Genomic DNA, 22,250 nt, shown 5'->3' with positions numbered 1-22,250 from the left:
GTCTAAAGACCAGTTTATGTCCATTTATCCCTATACTGCCCAAGTGCACACACACACCCTGGCACCTCATCAAAACAGGGCAGGCCTGTTTTCTTAGAACAGCATCTTTCTCCCTCTTACCCTCCAAATCCCTTATACTCCCCTCTTATGTAGGAACAAAAGAAGTTTTATTTTCCTAGAATTTGCTTTTTGCTATAGGGTGACTAGCTCATTAAACACATATTTGTTAACATGGTATTTCATTATCATCATAGTATTTCTTGAAGATATAATGCCTAGACTCAAGAATAATCTTAAAAGTGGGATTATTAGGTCATAAATGCTAAGGGAACCAGACTCTTGTGTGTCTTTTAAATAACACACTTGAGAAGGGCTAGGTCTGACCCTGTAAGTTATTCTCTCTCCGAATGTAAACTTAGAGTACCCCACTCACACAGTGAGGTCCTCGGTCAATCCAAGATCTAGGTACTTTATTTGTGCTCAAATCAAGGACCCTTAAAATATACATAATCACAAGGAGATCATTGGCTAAAAATAAACTGCACTCAAACTAAAAGCTATCAGATTGAGTAGACAATGAAACTGAAATATCAGTTCACAGAACTTCTGTCGGCACTTGTTTCACATTCCTTTAATGGGCTCAGTTGATGCTCATGTGTGAGAACCTGTGGGGACAGAGCCCCAAAAAGCAGTTTCCAGGCTCTCGGCCTCACATAGAAAGGTGCTGGCTCAGGTAGTAAATGGCCACTGACTGTGATCAAATGGCCAGCAGCTGTGGCTAGTTGGCCGTCAGCTGTAACCAGTGAGCCATTAGCCATGAATATAACTGCCGTGGCTAGGCTAGCAAAAAGAAAAAGGGGGTTGGCAAGAAGATGGTGGCTGTGCCTGCAAGTGAAGCAGTGAGGGTTGAGAATTGTGTGGCTCCTGGTTCCTGTGTCTCCAACACAGCCGCCAGCGAGAGTATAGTGGTGTGACTCCCCTACCTATGGCTCCGTGGGTGTTCCTTTTTGGCCTCACTATGTTCTGCATTCTTATGTGGGGAGCAGGACCAGAGACCCCGCCTGACACCCCACATGACAGAACCCCATTTCTAGTTTTACGTTCCTGACATTTTGAGAACCTGGAGGGCCTAAAGATTGTTTAAACATGTGATCAAGGCTTATGTAAAAAGAAAATGGAATGTGATCTATAAATTCTTTTACCTGTTCAGTATTTTGGGTTATATGCAGAGTGCTTGGGGCACAAGTGGATATTTTCAGACTTGGAGACTGGAGTTCCTGTTGAGAGAAACAAAAAGGGTTCAGAAATTGTTACTGAGCAGTGTCATTTGAATGTATTGTGTTCTTGAGATATTATTTTTCTTTATTTTTATAGGAACCCAATTTGTCAGAAATAAGAAAGTTATTTTATGCTTTCTTAGAGGATGTTCATTTATCCAATGAGTGCATTACTGAATTCCTTTTTTAGTTTTGCAAGTGACCTAATGAAAAAAATAATTTCCAGATTGCTTTTATAATAATGCATTCTTCCTGTACTTTTAGGTTGCATACTTTTTTTCCTTTTTTGAGAACTGTGTTAATATGGACCCCCATGTATTAGATGTCTACAATCAACAAGATGCAAAATTTATCAATCAAAAACATTCAAAGTAAAAAATTCTTAAACCAATATAGGGAACTACCTTTGAAAACTTAACTAAAACTACTGCCTTCAAGCTTGACTCTTGATTATGCTTTATCTGGTCTGCTTCTGGTTTAATGTCAAAGAATAGGTTCTGATATTAAAAATGATTCATAAAAGTAAAAGTATGATTTTAATAATGATTAGATAAAAGGTCACTCTATCGATTATGTTGGCATTTTCTCCATGTTTTCCCAAATGATCAAAGCTGCATAGCTTAATAGTGTGCAAAAAGTTGATAGCATCACTCAATCTCTTCTTACATTAACATAAGTTACAACCAATTGACAAAACACCAGGATATATTCCCACAATGATAAAAAAAACATTTTTTTCTTTAGAACAAGGTGGCTATTGAAAACCAGAATCACAGACTTACAAAGGAAATGCTGGCAGACTCATATGGAAGTAGTATAGGTATAACGTAAGTGTAACGGGCTGTTCTTACACCAGGACTATACATTTACTCAAACTGCCAAATGTTCTACACATTGTGGTTTTTCCTTTATTTTTCCTTTGGTTGGTTAACTTGTAACATTTCCTTCTCCCTTCCCCCTGTTACATCAACAGCACTACTGCAAGCTTAATATTCTAAGGCAGACTTTGAATATGCTCCCAGATTTCCTGCTGGTAGCTGAGGAAAATTGCTCAGACAAATGTAGAGAATTAAAGATTGTAGACTAAACAGGTACATGTTCTTCAGTTTAGGAAAATGGTTACAAATACATACAAGGTCAGTTTGGCCCTCAGATCCAACATGAGAAGGTTCAGAGAGACAAGGTAAAAAAAAGGAGTATCTTTTAGTTACGTAATAGTACATGAATACATTCTAACACAAAATTTTTATGGATCTTCCCTTAACCATGAAACCAAAGATCTTCCCTTAACCATCCTCCCTGCATCCAAATCCTTTACCCAGAAGTAACCATCATTGTCAAGTGTATCTTTACATAAATACAGTGTGCCAAAAATATGTATACACATTTTAAGAAAGGAAAACTGTATTAAAATTGCAATACTCAATATATACCAACAACAAAAGAGGAATACAAGTCACATTTGACTTCTGCAATTACAAGAGGTGCTCAAAGTGGTTACATCAGCATCCAGACACTTCTGATTATGGCAGGGGTGTCCAAACTTTTTTCAACATTTTTCACCAAGGGCCATAAGTGGTAAAATACACAAACAGCCGGGCCACTCACTCGAGGTGAAGTACGTATTGCCTCACCTGGTTTATTTAAGTAAACTGAATATATTTTTGGAATTTGCTGCGGGCCAATAAAAAAATGGATTGCGGGCCCCAGTTTGGACACACCTGGATTATGGCAAACTACTGCTTGAGCTATGTTGACCAAAGTGTCCACTTCTATACTTTTTTTTGGCACCCCTGGTATATATGTATAAATAACAATATTTATTGGTTTTATTATTCTGTAAAGTAAGCTAAACAATATTTCTTGCATTGTAGATTAGATACATGTTTTAATTCATTATTTTAAATTAATACATAGTGTCCCATAATGTTTTTTTGGTAGCTTGTTTATCAAGGTTTAAATTGTTCCAGGTTTTCTGTATTAGAATAAGCATCCTTGTGTAGTGTGATTATTTCTCTAAAATCCCACAAAGAACTGGGATCCTGGGGCACAGAGTATGTGAATCCTTCATGTTAACAGATACCGCCTGATTGATTTCCCAAATGGCTATACCAATGCACATCCACCAGCAGTGCATAAAAGTACTCACGGCTGGAGGATGCTTTTCTGCAACTTTTTAGCCTTGTTAGTCTGGGGCCAGTAATAGTAGAATCATTTTGAGAAGACAGTTTGTGCACACTGCCTGGCACCTGGCAGGTGTTCTATAAATGGCAGTTTTTCCCCCTCCTTTTAACCAATTCAAATCTGATGACATTGGCAAGTTGAGCAGAATGAAATTAGCCAAGAGGGCTAGCTTTTAAGATAAAAGAGTGTACTGAGAAATTTTATAAACTTGCAGAAATTAACCCAAGTTACACACATATTTATGTTTGTATCTATATCTATATCTATATTTCACCTTTAGGACATTTATTTATAGTAGTATAGGCAGGTTTACTTGATTCAGATGCCAAGATAGTAGATATTTAAAAGGCAAATTGGTGCATTTGCACAAAGATTAGTCTGATCCTACAAGAAAGAAATTATTCAATCTTCTTATACTTAGAAAGGTGGTACATTAACTCCATAGATTATAATTTACTTAATTATTTTGAGCCTTCATTATTAGAACTGATCTAGGTAAATGTAGCTTACAACCCTCACGGTAACAGGACAAATGGAATAACTTCAAAAAGTAAAATATTAAGGTAGCAGCTTACTATAGGTCAAATAGATTAAGACATATGGTGTCGACCAGAACGAATTCAAATTGTAGCCGTATTAGGCTGATTATAAGGTAGAAAAAAACTAGCTGAATATAAAGTTTATTAATTTCAGAAAGACTTGTTAAAGAAAACCTTTTTTCCCTGGAAGTCCACAAAATTAGGTAAGATAGTCTGAGTAAATGTCCAAAATGAGCATTATCTGATGCTGAAAGGTACTTTCAGTGGTATCTAGCTCTGGGCAGGATAGCAGCAAGTCATTCCACAAATAGCCCTTGCCTTAAAAATGTTTGTGAATGAAGAGGATGCCTTACTTTTAAAGGCACCCCAGGAATAGGAGTCTAAATCTCTCTCTTGATAACCTATATCAGTGTTTAATTTTCAGTGTCACTCATCTGTATATAGCTTACCTAAATCCTTCATGTTAAAATCATTAAATTCAATGAATAGTTACATCTTTTGTGCATATGCCCTCCTTGCCACAGTCCCACATTCCTTATAACAAAATAATGAAGAGTTGGGGGAGGGGTGGTGGTGACTATCATAATATAGTAGAAAGAATCCTGGACTTGGAATCAGGAACCCTGGGTTCTACTTCTAATCATACTATCAACCAGCTCTGTGATGTAGACCAACTCATGTCATCTCCCTGAGATTCAGTTTCCTCATGTGAGAAATGGAATATGGGTGTGGGTTAGTGTGGATTAGAGGATCTTTGAGCTCCTTTCTGTTTCTAACATTCTGTGAATGTAGATCATTCCAACTTCTCTTTCCATAGAGAAGGAAACAATTCAAAATTTTAAACTTGTCAGCCTTGTTTTCCTTTGATGATGATGATGATAATGATGATACGTCACGCAGGGTGTCGTGCGGGGTCTCAGCTCCCACTCCCCACATAAGAACACAGGACATGGTGAGGCCAAAAAGGAACACCCACGGAGCCATAGGTAGGGGAGTCATACCACTATAGTCTCACTGGAAGCTGGGTTGGAGACATAAGAAGCAGGAGCCACACTATCCGCAACCTGCCGTCCACTTCTCTCTGCCAACCAACCTCACTTGGTAGCTGCAATCCACGCTTGCTAGCTTAGCCACGTCAGTTATATCAGTGGCTGATTGGCTAACCGGTAACAGCTGATGGCCAACTAGTCACAGCTGACGGCCATCTACTACCTGAGCCAGCACCTTTCCACATGAGGCAGAGAGCCTGGAAACTGCTCTCTGGGGCTCTGTTCCCACATGATGATAATAACTAACACCTATTAAGAGTTTTCTATGGCAAGTGTGTTACATAGATTACCTTAACATTCAAAACAACCCCATATAGAAGATACTATAATACTACTAGAACACCATCTTATATATGAGTAAAGTTAGATAAAGACGGATTAAGTAACTAGCTGAAGATCACCCAGTTAATACTAAGGTATTGGAGTTGAAACTCAAGTACCATGACTCGAGAACTCATGTTCTTAATCACTATACTTTGCCACATATGCGTATATAGCTCATTATGTTTTCTGTTTTTCAAGTTTTCAATAGTTTTTTTTAAAAAAATAAACTGCATGATATATTTACAGAGTAGACTCACAGGCCTCCAAATTTTTTTAAAAAATGAATTTTTACTGACTACTCATATCACTTAAGCCAGGGGTGTCCAAACTTTTTTCAACGTTTTTTACCAAGGGCCATATGCGGGAAAATACACAAACAGCCTGGCCACTCACTTGAGGTGAAGTACGTATTGCCTCACCTGGTTTATTTAAGTAAACTGAATATATTTTTGGAATTTGCTGCGGGCCAATTAACAATGGATTGTGAGCCGCAGTTGGCCCGCGGGCCGCAGTTTTGACATTCCTGACTTAAGCCCTTCAATTTTGCAGGAAGGCCCTGCTTTTTCTGATCAAATTTTCAGCACAGTGTTGAATCGTTTAGTCCTGTGGCTCAGATTTGCTAAATACATAAATATTGCCTTGTTAGTAACTTTCTTTGGATAGAGGTCTGGAGAAAATAATTTTGTCATAATTAGGTAGGTTCAGGCTTAGTATAAAATCCAGGCCTGCTTTTCCCACACTGCCTAAAGTAATGATTTTTAACTTTGGGTAAGTTGTATAGCTCTCTTTCTCCTCATCCTCCTTGTATAAAGTACATATGGCATTACCAATTTTAATACCAAAGTGAATTAAAATCAGTCTGCTTTTGGGGATTGTGGGGACAGAGCCCCAGAGAGCAGTTTCCAGGCTCTCGGCCTCACGTGGAAAGGTGCTCACTCAGGTAGTAGATGGCCGTCAGCTGTGGCTAGTTGGCCGTCGGCTGTAACCCTTGAGCCATTGGCCACTAATATAACTGCCGCGGCTGCGTTGGGGTGTGGAGTTGAGGAGAGTCGTCGGTCGGTTGGCAGAAAAGCGGATAGCAGGTCGCACGTCGTGTGAATCCAGCCTCCAGTGAGACTATAGGGGTATGACTCCCCTACCTATGGCTCCGTGGGTGTTCCTTCTTGGTCTAGCCACATCCTGCGTTCTTATGTGGGGAGCGGGAGCCGAGACCCCGCAGGCCGCCCCATGTGACAGGGATAATTTCACTATATCATTTGAGATAATTGTCCATACCTTGGTATACTCTACATCAGAACTGGGAAACTCTAGTTGTCCTAGGATGAATTCACTAGTCATAGAGCTATCTTTTTTTTCCTGTTAAAATAGCTATTTTATTCAAAGTTAACAAATCATATGAAATGCAAATGGCCCCAGTTTCTCAGTTACTTACCTCAGTGAGAGCTCTTTTGCGTAGCTCAGTGCAGTGGAGGAAGAAGGTAAAGCAGAGTTAGAGAAGTGTTATTCTCTTTTATGTAGAAGGGAAATCTTAAAAATTTAGGACATACTCTGAGGATTATTTCAGGGTAAGACCTTGAAAATCAGAACAGAAACTATTTTTGTCCTCTAATACATTTTTGATACTTTCCACTCTGATAATGGAACATTAGAATGGAAAAAATACGATAAGGGGAATCATTAAATGATTTGCTGAAGCCAAAAAATATAAACCTATTCAAACTGAAAATGCTTTAGTACCTAAGTAAGGTTAATTAAGTGAGAAAGCAGGTGCAGTGGAAATATCCAGAGCTGGTTCTTAAACCCAGGGCATTCATTAACTAGCTGTTCTAACTTGGAAATGTTATTTTGAGCTATTTGAGTCTTGATTTCTTTATTTGTACAACAAATAATACATGATGCTTATTTTAATTTATACACTGTATAATTTGTACAATGATTGTAATAATGCCTTTTCTACTTAATTTTTGGAGTTCTGGTCAGTAAATAACCTATGCAAAAACATTTGAAAAATAAAACATACCATCTATTAATGTGAGGCATTATTTTTACTGGATTGGTTATATGTGCAACTAAGTTATTTGTTCGATACTCATTATGTAATGGTATTGAAAGAGATGTAAAAGATAGTGTATACTCTCTATTCTCACCAAGCTTGTAATCAGTTAGTGGGTAAAAACTATTGTAAACAGCAGTAGAGTACCGTAAGAGCTATAAGGAAACTTACTATGGAAGTTTCAATGGGAAAAAAAAGTTTCAAGGGCTAAGAGAGCTTCAGCCTGGGACAATTTGAGATTTCATCACAAGATTATACTTGAGGAAGGTCTTGAAAAACTGGTATAATTTCAGCATATATAGATTGGTGAGGATGGGGGTTAGGAGCATTTCAGGTGTAACAGCAACATGAAAATGGCATAAATATGAAAAATTTGGGGCTACATTTAGAGAACAATGGTTTACATTTTGGCTGAAACATAGAACACTAGAAGGGTATTTCCAGGAAGTAAGGTTCCTAGGAGCCAACACTAGAAGGGTATTTCCAGGAAGTAAGGTTCCTAGGAGCCAGATAATGGTGGGCTTCGAAAGTCAGATTAAGAAATCTATAGGGTGTCATTGAAGATTTTTTTTGGCAGAATAGTGATGAGGCATGTATAGGCAATTTAAGTAACTTTTCTAGAGAACATATTCTTAGATGTAATTAGGTTTGTGAAGAGTTTTAAATAATTTTATGGAGGAACCTATACATCCAAGCTGAAGTCTGTGTTAGGAGAGAAAGGGGTAAATAATATGAGGACAAAAATCTTTCCTTTGAAAGTTCTAAATGTATCTTATTGTGTGAATGAGTACTGAACAGTACTAGTAGTTTTTATGAGGGAATCTTGGGGCATATAACTGACATGTGAAAACAATTACAGAGTAACTGAGTAAGATTCAATAAATAAAAACACTTCACCTAGACAGAATTTCAATAGCAGAGGAGGTAGAGGGAATATCTTTATAAGCAGGAAAATTAGAACTTTCAGGCTAATTTGCTTAAAGGAAGTCCACAAGATCCGAAGGAAATGAAATGATGACAGATCAGAATCATTAACCCTTTAACAGCATTTGCCAAAATCACTAATCATCAATATTTGTCCACAGGGAAAAAAAGTATAAATCAAATGTAAATAAATCAAATCCAGATGCTTAATGGGACCCAACAACCAGAACAGAAAACTAATTGACTTATTAAATAGCTTCCTTATATTTACTTTATGTGTTGTTCATTTTTTAAAGAGGCAATTTGTGTCCTACTTTCCATTTTCAACTCAAAGAAAAGGCATAGAAGAGCGAAACCCATAAACAATCCTAGTCATATATCTTTATTAAAACCAGTGTTGGCAGTCACATTCAGACATTTTTGCAAGCCATAATCACAAAGAGAGGGGGTAGAAGGGAAAGAGAGGAAGAGAGAGAGAGAGAGAGAGAGAGAGAGAGAGAGAGAGAGAGAGAGAGAATATTCAGTTCCATTCTATTCCCCAAAACATTTATTTTGATTTGTCTTTGAGTTTTGATTTGTCTTTGAGTTTTGATTTTAAAATATTTCAGTCCTCCAAGTGTACAGTCCATGGTGGAGGGGACGAAAGACTGCAGCAATAATATACTAGTTGATATGATAAGTACTTATAGTTAAATAATGAAAAGTGACACTCGTTTTAAAAGGAGACCACATCTGGGATGGATTTGAGAATGAAGGACAGAACTGAGGAGAGGGTAATACGATTCAGGGTTAGAGAAGATATCTTGAAGGAGACGACTTTCCTGATGGATTTTGAGAGATAAGTAGAATTCCAGCAGAAATGTGAGGGCAGGGTGAATGTTTCCAGAGCAAGGAATGGAGTGAACAAAGGTGGGGGTTGGAGGGAAGCAAAATGCTCACTGTTCAAGAAACAGAGAGTAGTGCAGTGTGTCTGGATCACAGGAGGGAGGAAGTGGGTAGTGGGAGATAAGACTATAAAAGTAGGATGGGACTGTCCTAAGGAGGACCTTGAACATCAAGGCTAGGTGTTTAAATATAACTTTGGAACTCGATTATCAAAGATTTTTAAAAGATTCTAAGTTACAAATCAAATGCCATTTTATTGCTGAGATCATAAATTCCACAATAAGGTACAAACCGATTTTATTTCTTCATAATATTTCTATCAAAGTTCCGGTAAAGCATTTAAGAGTCTTTAAATAACTAAGAATTAATCAACTTATTACCCAGTGATGGAGCCTTGTATATTTTGATACAAAACAATCAATAAAATATATGAGAAAAATATAAGAAAGAATTCTGAACAGCAACAAAAAAAAATCTTCCTTCTTGATAAATAACATAATATTTTAAAAGCATTAAAATGTTCATTCACATTATTATGCCCTGGCTTATGTTCCAAAAGATTTTAGATAGTTCATAAAGGGAGCACATATAAGAAAATGATCATGAAGTATAAATAAGGATCAGATATTGGAGACTGTGACATAAATAAGAGTCAAATGTATAGACTAGGAATATACAGTATAGTGTGGTGGTTACAAGCATAGACCTAGAACTAGACTTCTAGGTTGAAATCCTGGTTCTACCACATACTAGCTGTATGAACTTGAGCAAGTCACATAATATCTCTGTGCCTTGGTTACCTCATCAGTAAAAATGGGAATGACTTTTGAACTTTACTTAACTAAAGTTTAAAATTAATTCAGTAGGTTAAGGGAGATAGATAGTTCCAGAGAAGCTATGAAACCCAGATCATGTGCCCAAAAGAATAGAAAATGCATTTTGATTAAGGGGGGTTATTTTTCATCTTTTTTCCACTTCTTAACCATTTGCTCTGTCAAACAGTGAGGTTCTGGAAAAATTATATAGATAGACAGATTGATACATACATGCATACATATATAAAACTCTTTCACTCAAGCTGTTTTATTAAAGGTTTATGAATTTAATTCTCCCACTGAAATAGTCACTCTATTTGTATACTTTGAGAGTTTGTGGCTTCATTTTTTGTTTCATTCCTACGTGCCCATTATAACTGATCACACAAATTGGCAGCACTGTGATCACACATTTGTACCACCACAAATTTTTTGAATGTGATAGTTTTAGAGGTATTTCTATGTTTAAATGAACAGCTTGAATATATAGATTTGCAGTGTCCAGTAGACTTCTCTACAATGTTCTTTACCTGGGCTGTCCAATGCAGTAGCCACTAGCTGCATGTGGCTATTTGAACACTTAAAATGTGGCCAGTGCCACTGAGAAACTGAATATGTATTTAACTTTATTTGATTTTAATTAATTTAAATGTAAATAGTCACATGCTATTGAAGGTGCAATTCTAGAGGAAACGTTAGATAACAGGCAGACTGCAAGCAAGCAAGCCAGCTTTCATGTTCAGAGTGACTATATTTTAAAAAGGAAAAAGAAAAAAAAGAACTAAGGACTAAAAAGTCTCCATCTCAAATATTGAGGTTCAAGTTCAAAGACTCTAAGAGAATGAGAACTTCCAAATATCCTTCTAAAGAATATTTATACCTGTAAACATTATAAATATATTCCTGCTTTCCAGTCTTTTGATCATATACCATGAGAATTAGAAAATTGTTTTAATGTTTTTCCTCATTAGTCTTTCTTAGCTAGTAGAGCCCTAATAAGCTTTACAAGCATGCATTCACCTAATCTTTCTGGTGTGACATGAACTCTTACTTTATAGACTAATCATTTAGTTTATGAACTTATTTTGACTATGCACCTAGGGGCTTTTGTTGGTTATATTTTTATAAATTAATAATACCAATGGAAAGAATTATTGAATGCTAACTCTATGCCAGACATTGTGCTGGACACCTTCACATGTTATCTCCTTCAATACTCACTACAACCCTGAAGGAAGGTATTATTGGCCTCACTTTACAAATGAGAACACTGAGGTCCTGAGAGGTCAAGTAATTTATTCTAGGTAATATAGCATTAACACTACCTGTCAGGCACTGTGTTGTGTGTTTTCTACCATTTATTATTGCATTTGACTCTAACAACAATCCAATGAGTTAGGTACTATTGCCCCATGAGGCAACTGAGGCATATAGCTAGCAAGCTCTCTAACCAGGAATTAAACCCAAGAAATTTAAACCTTAGCCTACACTCTTAGCCACTACACTAGACTGTTTCAAAGTTCGGTTCTGCCAAAGTCTGCCTCATCACGGCATATTTATTATTTGCAACATTCCCTGAGACATTCCACATAGATTCATTTGTATGGGCATTATCTCTACACAGTGTTCTCTGTGATTGTTCTTTAGACTGTAAAATATGAACCTCTTCAGTCAATACCTATTGGCTTTCGTTTTCCTATTGATAGCTCTGATCAAAGAGTTCAAGACCTTCGTGCAATAGATACAGGCGAGATGGTGAGACTGCTGGGAATGAGAATTAGGTAATAAACAGAGATTACATACACAGTACAGGACTTTGTTCTGTAAATATTTGGAAGCTTGTTGAAATGAACATGGGACTCTTTCATGTTGTCTAATTTAAATTTTAAAACTTTACTTAAAAACTAATAAATAATATAATGTTCAATGGAAGAATACATGGGAGCCTTGTGGATACTCTTTTCATTCCTGATGACTATGAAAATCACTAAAAGCAATAATAGTGACTTAGGAACATTCTAGGCCAAACAGTTTCCAAAGGGACAATATCTTTAAAAACCACCTGATATTTATGCTGACAGAATTTGCCAAGGCAAACTGCCATTTGAATAAATTCCCTGAATAGAATGATGGATGCTTTTGTTAGAACCTTTCAAAACCAGTAGTATGGTTAAACACCTGCCTTAGGTTATTGTAGAGATGTTGTTCTGTACTTTGTACAGAAAGAAACATGTAAATTATAATTCTCTTTAGATGAAACAAACACTTAATTAAAATATGCGATTGTGTTCTCATAAAAAGAAAGCAATATAAATTACTAGAATGTGCTAATAATAGAACTACTTCCCCTCATCCCTTCCCTCCAACAGAAATCCTCATTTAAGGGACCCATTACAGGATAATTTCTCTTCTTTTCCTGAAGGAAACTAGGAAAGAAAACAAAGTATACAGTCACTTTGCAGTGCATGCTTTTTGTCCTTAAAAAAATGAGAACTATATATGCTCCACTGGAAGAGAAAAAAGGATAGCTATTTAAATAGCTCTTGGTATGAAGGAAAAGTTAGCTCAAATAGACTTGTTTAGAAAGGTTTTAATTTTTAAATGGATTTTAAGAGCATGGCAAATCTCCCAGTTGTTTTATCATGAATCGTCGAGGAAAGAAATTTGGATCACAACAGTTAAAGGACAAATTCACCTCCCTTCCCCTTGCCCCATGCCCCCCATTTACCATGCGCGCACACACACACGCAGCTTGTGAGTGCCATTCACTGGAAACAGCCCCAGCAATTTATCAGACCTCCCTTAAACAAGAGACAAAGACAACTGGCATGGGCATTTTCACCCAGCAATTAGTTGCACTCACAATTTCTATACCTTCATTTAATTGTAAGCCCAAAAGAGATGACCAAAGCTGAAAACTTGGGCCTTTTTATCCTATGACCCCATTCCTTTTTCAGGCAGCATACTTCCCTGAACAATCATTCACTTTAGTGACCACTCCCTTTAACAAACCACACCCTTGAACAACAATTTATCAAAGCAACACATCCCTCCCCACAGAACAGGAAAATTTTCTGATAGTGTATAGAAATCCTGGCACAGTAAGGGAGCTATCTACAATCTTTGTAACAAAGAAAAAGGAAAACAAAAACATAACACAGATAAGCCCAAGCTGGGTAATTATTGAGAGCAGAGGCCTTTTATAAACACACATTCTTCCCTGGGCTGCTCTCTAGAGTTGAATTTGGTTTCAAGTTTCAAATTATAAAGAATGGTAAGCCCTATAACACAGACATTAAAAGGTCCCTTCTTACACCAAAACTTGTTTTATTCAATAAAATAATCGATAGCCAAAGCACAAAATAATATCTAAAAATAAAATAGACATGTGGGACACCTACAGACTAGGTCCTGTATATCTGTCCTCATTGTGGACTATCCTTGGATAAGCAAATGGTATTTATTCAGATAATCACAGTGCGTCCCACATAATAAGCACTTAATAAATATCTGTTCAATGAATGGCTACTATTAAAAATATTTTGTTTATTTTGATCTATTTCTCTCTCACACAGCTGTGCTCCTCTAAATACATGAAAAATATCTTGAACTTCATGCAAAGCTAAATTAATGTAAGGGAAAAATATATGTCCAATGAGTAATTCACATCAATGCTGTTCACTTAAGGCAGGATTTAATTTTGAGTTATGTTGGTAGGTTAATATTTAAGCTTCTTAAAGTTTGAGCCAGAAGGATTTTTTGTTTTGTTATGTAAATCCTAGAACTCCATTTATTTACAATATCACATTCAGTTCTAAAATGCATCTATGACCTTGATCATACTTGTGTTTGGTTTTACCTGTTCATATGGATAAACCTGGTAATTTTAATTCTATCATCAATTTAGACAATTCCACTAGCAACTGGTTTCTACATTAAATTTTCTCTGAGGAACATTCTATCAATCAGACAAAACAATAACTGAGAGATTCATAAAATATATCTGATCAATTACAGGCAAGACGCAAAGCAACATTATATCTGGAGAAATTTAAAATCTGTTTGCATCATTTTAGCACACAAAAAAGCAGGAGAGGAAAACCATGTGCTAAAAAGCCAGAAATAGGAGATACTAAAGTGCTGCAAAAAGCATTTGGTTAAATCTAAAATGTCTACTACAGAAGCTACAATTAAGATTCAGGAAGCAAAGCAGAGTGGCATCAATTTCGGTTTCTCAAAGGGAACATACTTTACTACTGGCGAAAAAACCCCCACAAAATATATATATATATTTTGTGTGTGTGTGTATATATATATATATATATATATATATATATATATATATATTTATATAAGTGTGTATATATATATACCTATATAAGTATAGGCATATAAGTGTATATGTGTATATATATATATATATACATACATATACAAATTTTATGAATTCTCTGAATGCCATCCAAACACCAAAATGCTAAAAATCAATTAAGGTAAAAGTTTAATTGAGTTCACGATGACCAACAATTGATTATAATACCCATTTTCTTAGGTGCCATGGTCACAAAATCTAGCATCAGATTAATTGCTACATACCAACTCAAAATGTCTCTGAAACATAGCATATTATGGAGAAACTATATTAAAACATAAAACAAACTAAAAAAGGATTTTAAATAATATTTGCTGCTTGCTTGTGCTTCGCTTGGTACACAATGCTGCCACCACATCTTACCCGTTTGATTAGCATGAAGGTAATTTCATATGAAATCTAGGTCCTACTTTACATAATGCCATCCTGCCAATAAACAAGGAGAAAGGAAATAAAATAGAAGAGTTTTCTAGTCACATTCTTTGTGGTACCCATCTAAAAACTTCTTGGCAAATTATCTTTTAGTGGATTTGTGAATGCCCTTTGACATCTAACTCAGTTTGAAATGTTATAGTCAAATTTTCTCTTTTCTTGTTTCACTAAGGGAATGAAGTTTTTTCTTTTTTTCTTTTACCACATATCTAGAACCTCACCTCCCTCATCCTCACCCAGCCCTTCCTTTTCTTTCTTTTCAATTATAAATAACTCCAGACTTCACAACAACCTACTTCCATTCTCTTATCTGTTTCTGTGGCCATGCTTTCTGTCCCTAAGGTTTTTTATAAAGTCCTCTATGGAGAATTACGTTTTAGGAGGGAAATAGTCTTGTAAGGATCATTCTAACAAATATCAGGTACAAAGAAGGAAAGTCTTGTAAAAAGTTTAACCAGCTTGGTCCAAGGATTATTAAAAAGAAAAGATGAACTAAGGAACATACAATAAAATACGATCCTAAAAATTGATCTGAAGTCAATATTTATAATTTGCCAAATTTCTGCTATTAAATTTTTATCTATTCATCTTTTTTTTACTAGCAATTTGACAAGAAAAGAGGTTAATTGTTCAAATAACTATGACAGATGAGGTAGTTTTAGCATTCCTATGATAATAGTAACTTGTTTTTGACCTTCTCATTGGTTTTGGGCTACTAAGAAACATAGGTGACACGCACTTTGTTGTTCATCAGCATCTAATACAGAACATTGGAACATACATTTGCATCATTATCACTTATACAAACTAATATTTTTAACCTTATATTTTTCTTGTCTTTAACTTCAGTATAGGTGGAGTTTTTCTCAACTAAGAAATTATCCACAGTAAATCCTGGATTTTTCTTCATATTTTTTTCCTCAAATTAATTTAAGCTAAGGGTGAAATAAAAGAGTAAGATTGTGGCCTTTGTAGTTGTTGGGTTATCTATAATTTTTAAAAATTCTTTTAAAAATAGTTTCATTATGTACTTCAGAAATGTTGCTTCATATCCTACTTTAAATGGTAGTTTTGAGGAAAATAATCCATATTTTTCCAGATTGATATGATAATATCCCAATTTTTTGGGGGGGGCCCTTCACAATATGAATTGTATCTTGAAAACATAATTTCAGTTTGTTCAGAAGTTTCCAGCAAGCTTAAAGACATGAAAATTAATGTAAAGAGAATCAAAGAATGAAAACATAGGGTTGTTAATTTTATATACTCTTGCAATATTTCTTTACATTCATTGGCATGATTATTAGCACAAATACGAATGCCGAAATAACCCCTTTAAAAACAAATTTATTTCATTTCAAAAGGTGTCTTAGAGCTCCACCCTTTTAAGCCTTTATATAACAATTGCTTACATCTTGCCGTCCTTAAGCCTATATCCACTCTTTCAATACTCTTTCTACGAATATTCATAAATTATTCACCTTAGCTATACAGGTGCCAATGTATCATTTTCAGAAGATGATATACATATGGCAATTCAAACAGGGATTTGTGCCCGTCATTTATACTGGAATAGCATACTATTTGTTAAACACAAATATTTGCTCATCACTCTATACATGCCATTGTCCCTGAATCACCATATTTCATATAAAAAATCTATTTATTTCTGATATGAAGTGAGGCAGTGGGAACCTATTCTATAAAAATTACTGTATTTAAGTTGAGGATTGCTTTGCAGTAGGAGCAAAAGAACACCTCAGATCAGATATTCCAATTAAATCCAACAAAAAGCGAGCCATCCCATGCTGTAGTTAGATTATGAAAATCATCGGAATGGGTAAACAACCATAGGCACTAGTAAATGAAAGAACAGCCAAGACATAGAATTTGGGTGACTGTACATTGCATATTTAGCTGTAATCCACCAAGCAGTAACATCTTTTATAACAGAGGCAGAGAAGCAGAAAGAAAAGAAATGAAGTTCAAGATTTCCCCTCTCTACTATCCTGGCACAGCTCTCTTTGTGGTACCTGGGAATGGTCGCTCCAAACCAAATTTTGGTAGGAGGAAGCATTTCTGAGAGGAGAGAGCACTTCCCGTGAGCCGATGGGGTCCAAGGCCTGAACCACCTTGTTCATGGGCCCACTGTAGGTCCTCACTCGCTCATACAATACATTTTTCTCTGGAGGCTGCTGGGCTTGGCTTGACTGATGGTAGCAGTGGTAATGCTGGGGCTGGCACTGCAGCACCTCTGAGAGCTGCTGAGTCCCACAGCTGCTGCTGCTTGTCTCATTCCAGTAGCTTGAGCTCATCATCTTCTCAGTGGTCAGCAAGGTGCACTCCAGATGCTCTCCCTAAGGAACAAACAGAGGATCATGAAAGGAAGGGCTAGAAAGGCAGGCAGGTAGGCACATGTACAAGACTTTTATCAACCACCTCTGCCTATAGTGGTGCCAGGGAGAAATGAGTTACCTGAGCAGCAGCAGGAGCAGGTCTGGCAGCTGTAGAGAAGGCAACAAAGTATTTGAGCGCGAATGGAAAGTGGAGCCACCCTGTGAGATTGCTCCAGGAAATGGTACGGACACGCCCTTGAGGGGTGGATTCACCAGACAGGTTTACCCACCACAAGAGGCTCTGCTTTGCCACGGAGATAGCTACAAGACAGCCCAGTAGGTAAGGGAATCTGGAAAGAGCAGAAATGTGGAATTTTAAGGCTGAAGCCAGAGCTTCCAAGTCCACAGATTTGGAAATTCTCTTTAAGAAGTCAGACAAAGACATGCCCATGCCAAAACTTATTAGAGAAAGAAAAGTCACAAACATCACATGAAAGTGGCTTTGACACGGTCCTTTTGAAGCTTAGCAAAGGTATGACTATTATCATTCCAGAGTCCCAGACCAAAATATGAGGTATTAGCCTAGGGACATAATAATTCACAGATAAATTTGCATTCTTTGCAAAACCCAGCTGATAATTGCAGCTAAGGGAGATTACTATGGAGTCTCTTTCTGGCAACTCTCTCTAATTTATGGACCTGTTTATTTTGCTCCAGGTTTAGCATAGCTTTCTAATTTACATTGAAGTAGGTTTGTCCAAATGAGTGAATCGATGTTTATACATGGGGAGTTGGTCAAGAAAAATCTAAGAATTCCTCAAATGCTTTGCACTTTAACATTTATATTCATTCTTTTGCATTTTTACAAAAGAATATACCCTGACTTTATTTGTGTCCTAGGAAACACTGAGTTTGATTGCCTTTTTAATATCTGGTTGTTAAGGGAGCTGAAAGTCCTGAAAGGTGCCTTATCTGACATAATGAGATTTAAACGTGTTCAACACTTACATTTATTACTATTTGAAATTACAATCATAATGCCTACTTAACCCACCAGATCTTGCCTTGCAAGATACTTCAGCACCATTGAACTCTAGAATATTCACTGAGGGTGTCTTCAGAAAAGGAGTTTCTCTCCACTGTGTGTATATACATCATAAAATCTAGCATACCGCTACCACTCTGGACGGGAGGTGAATATCATAGAGCTGGCTAGCCAGTTTTTATTTTGCTGAGTGAACCAAAGGATAGTGACTTACTGGTCACTTACTATGATTGGGTGCTTTGTGAGAAATTTTACGTGGATTATCTGTCATCCTCACCACTTTATGAGGGTTGATAGATGAGGAACTGAGGTACAGACACAGGTTGAAAAACTTCCCAAAGTTAAACAACGAGCAAATGGTGGGTCTGGGATTTGAACATAGGGCAACTCATTTTAGAGTCAAAGCTCTTATCTATATTATACTGCTAGATAAACTTTAAAATTATATTCTGCATCTAGTCGTCTAATAAATCATCGAGATGGAAAAATCAAAAAACAGTTTTGAATTGCTAGCTTATAAGTGACTTTGAAAGGTATCTTTGGATATTTTATGGGGGAGAAGTATCCAAAATTCTGAAAATCAACCTTTAAAACTCTTTAAAATAATTTACTGTATGTTTGCATTTAAATTTGCGTGTTGTGTGCAGAGCTTTCAAATGTAATCCTTATTCATTTGAATGCTGTTCCTCAAGAATCAATGAAAATTTGATTAGAAACATGTGACCTGCCAAACAGCTTAGCAAAATATCAGAGCAAAAACTTGTTAATATTATTAGCAGTATCATTTTGAATATGCTTTATGTGTGACCAGGGAATGAGTGTTAAATGGGGTCATCTAGTCAGCTCTGATTGTTGAAATCTGAATTTAAAACAAACACACGAACACATACACACAGTGCTGTTAATATCTGCAACCAGGAGGTGACCTGGTAAATAAAGTAAGAGATTTACATGATGAATAAAAATTCCTTCATCCATTAAATGGTAATAATACCTTCCCTCTACGTTTCTTTGTTATATGGTATTTTGAAGGCAGCCACCCAGATGTAGTTGGGCAAAAATTAATGTGTGAAACTGGTACCCACATCCAATCCTTGAACCTCATCAATCAGAGTTCTCCATCTCTCATGAAGGAAAGAACTTGAAGCTCATGGATAGTATATAAGAAATGAGATTAATCACAATCTGTAAGACAAATCACATCTAACTGTGAAGCACATGTTGACCACCCTTGTTCACCTCAGAGAGGTTTATCAATCATTCTCACCAAAGTTTCTACTCCTTATCTGAGAATTCATTTATACCTTCAAGACCTGCATCTGCAATTGTTTTATTTCTCCTTTATATAGATAATGCTAATACTCACCTATTTTTGATGAATAAATATCTATAAATATATTTGACTGTTTTATAATGGTACTTGCCCTGTTTTCTCCTTAAAATCCAAGGGATTGACACTGTATTCTGCAAGCTTCATGATTATGCTACCTTTCTAACATTGGTGGATAGACAGTAAGAGTTGATTCCTTATTATCGGCTCCAGACTCATTCAGAGAATTCTTAATTATATTTCTGGCAGTTATTTTGTTTCACTCAGTAATATAGATACTTTGTGTTTAGTACTAAAAAAAAACCTCATTTATGATGATGGATTTTATTTCCCCTTAGAACTGATATCCCTTGAAAAGCTAATTCAATTCTAACAGATTTTTAAAAATCTCTATTGTTTCTGATTATTAAAATAATTAATTCTTTAAAAATTCAAATAACTGAAGACATGAATAAAGTAGAAAATAAAAATTCCCATATTGATGTTTGGAGAAAGGAATGGAGTAAGGATCCGGAATGTCTACCCTATATATTATTGGTAAAAACACAAAAACAAAAACAAAAACAGTGGATTTACATTTTCACTAAACTGTTTTGAAAGCCATCTGAAAAAGTCCTGATTTCACCTACCTCATAAGATTATTATTAGGATCAAATGTGAAAGTGCCTGTTAATTGTAATACACTATCCATATTTAAGATTTTTAAATGTGTTATTCAAAGATGGTGTGGTGTGATTTTTGTGGCTTTGAAAAACAAATACAAATGTCCCAAGAGGCCATAGCCCTGGTTTTTGAAAAGCTTAATGTAAAATAGATAATTAATTTATCAAAATTGATGTACAGAATTATCTTAGAATTAAACAATATAAGTAACTATAAATTTAGCACCAGATGAATTTCATCAACATCAGTAGTGGAGTTTTTATGTGTATAATCCTGTACTCTACCTCCTATTTTATGGGGATGGACTCAAATCTATCTCTAGTCCTGGCCCACTGCTTGAGGCTAATGGTATAATATCAAAGGATAGATAAAGTGGTTACTCAAGTCTTTCTACTTCTGCCTTCTCTATGATAAAGGAAAAGCATGTTCATATGGAAAGTGTCAACAAGCATTGGTCAGAGGGAGTGAAGCCTGAGGTGGTGAGATGATTGTATGAAAGCGCTTATGTTTCACTAAATGGGTCCAAGTTACTTGATCCAGCAGAACCCCATTCCAGTCTTCTGACAGAACTTGAAATTGAGCTTGCTTAACTGCTGTTGGGAAACTTCAGACTGGACAGAGTTTCAGAATATCAGCTCTGAAAAAAATCATTGTCTTGATTTTTTAAAAAATGAATGGCAATGTTTATAAACTGAACAGCTTAGTCTGACATCAATTCAAGTCAAAAGTCTCTACCAGACTATCAGGTGTCTGATGATACACATAGTTAGAATAGAACTAGGTGATCCCCGAAAGACCTTTGATATCCCTTATCTTTCTGTCTCTATCTTTAAGTAAATTTTAACTGTGGCATTATTTGGCTCAGAAATAATTCCAGTGTTCCAAGAGCCGTACTATAGAAAACCAGGCCTAGATTCTAGACAGAGTAAATAACTCTTCAGTGCTATTTGAATGCAGTTGAATATGCACCAAGCCTCTATGATTCTGGCAGATACTGAGGGATGTCTGACCTTTCCTATAAGAAACATTACTTTAGAGCAGCGTTTCTCACACTATATCCTGAATAACACTAATCTACAGTGTATATTCTACCTAGAACAGGGTTTTATGACAAAATGAGTTTAAGATATTCTTGGTTGAATATAATTTGAGAAGTAGCTTTATTGACAATTCTTAAAGCCTTTCATGAACTAATGTACACTGTGATCTTCTAAATGGATCAATGATGTGCAGAGTTTTTCAAGTTTTATTGGTGATGGAATGTATTTTGTGTGGAATAACTTTAGTGACTTATGTTCTTCAGATTTTTTCTTTATGCTTTTCCTTTCATACGCTTTAAACTAAACTCATAAAGTAAGCAGGAATTCATATCTAGCTTATTATTCTACCAATATCATGAAAACATACTAAAGACAATTTGATCAGCCACATCACTATACCAGTGATACTAAAATTAAGGTCTCTGAACCAGAAGCATCAGCTTCACCAGGGAAATTATTAAAAATGCAGATTTTTGGGCCCCATCCCAGATTTACTGAATCAGAAACTCTGGGGAGTAGGACCCAGCAATCTGTTTAACAAGCCCTCCTGGTGATTCTTATGCAAGCTAAAGTTTGAAAATCTCCAAATTCTACCAGTATGTTGGTGGCAGGCTTGGACAGAAGAAGAAAATGGTAGTGCCAAAGAGATGAGATTTCCAATGTATTAGGTACAAATGTGTAAGCAGCTCAGGAATGTATCATTAAAAGTCTACGAGGAAGTAGAGGTGAGCTACAACCCCGGATAAGAGTCATATTTTTCTACATATATGGAGAAGTTAGGATGAGAGCAAACTATAGTGTAGTATATTAGTTATAGGTATCTAAGATATTCTAATATTAAAAATAATATATCTTTATTTTAATAAAAAGAGAATTTAGGAGTATATCAGAATGTTATACAGTGCAGTGTTGATGAGTGTAACTTTGCAATCAGACGGAGCTATATTTAAATTTTGGCTCTACCACATATTAGCTATGGGCT

At 36.0% G+C, this 22,250-nt stretch overlaps 1 protein-coding gene across 2 annotated transcripts in view; it reads right to left on the bottom strand.

Annotated features, from left to right (window-relative positions):
• POF1B (POF1B actin binding protein) overlaps nt 1-17,428 on the bottom strand; it is a 90,458-nt gene extending 73,030 nt beyond the window's left edge. For both annotated transcript variants that reach the window (XM_033102923.1, XM_033102853.1), the window contains exons 1-3: nt 17,330-17,428; nt 16,888-17,211; nt 1,203-1,277 (exon numbers count right to left, since the gene is read on the bottom strand). In XM_033102923.1, coding sequence (XP_032958814.1) covers nt 1,203-1,277; nt 16,888-17,172 — 360 coding nt within the window. In that variant the 5' untranslated portion in view covers nt 17,173-17,211; nt 17,330-17,428. The remainder of the gene's footprint in view (nt 1-1,202; nt 1,278-16,887; nt 17,212-17,329) is intronic.
• Nucleotides 17,429-22,250: the final 4,822 nt, after the last annotated feature.

Source organism: Rhinolophus ferrumequinum, chromosome X (genome assembly GCF_004115265.2).
Source record: "Rhinolophus ferrumequinum isolate MPI-CBG mRhiFer1 chromosome X, mRhiFer1_v1.p, whole genome shotgun sequence".
Classification (NCBI taxonomy): Eukaryota; Metazoa; Chordata; class Mammalia; order Chiroptera; family Rhinolophidae; genus Rhinolophus; species Rhinolophus ferrumequinum.
Note: the sequence above shows the minus strand (reverse complement) of the source record. Positions and strands in the feature narration are given on the sequence as shown.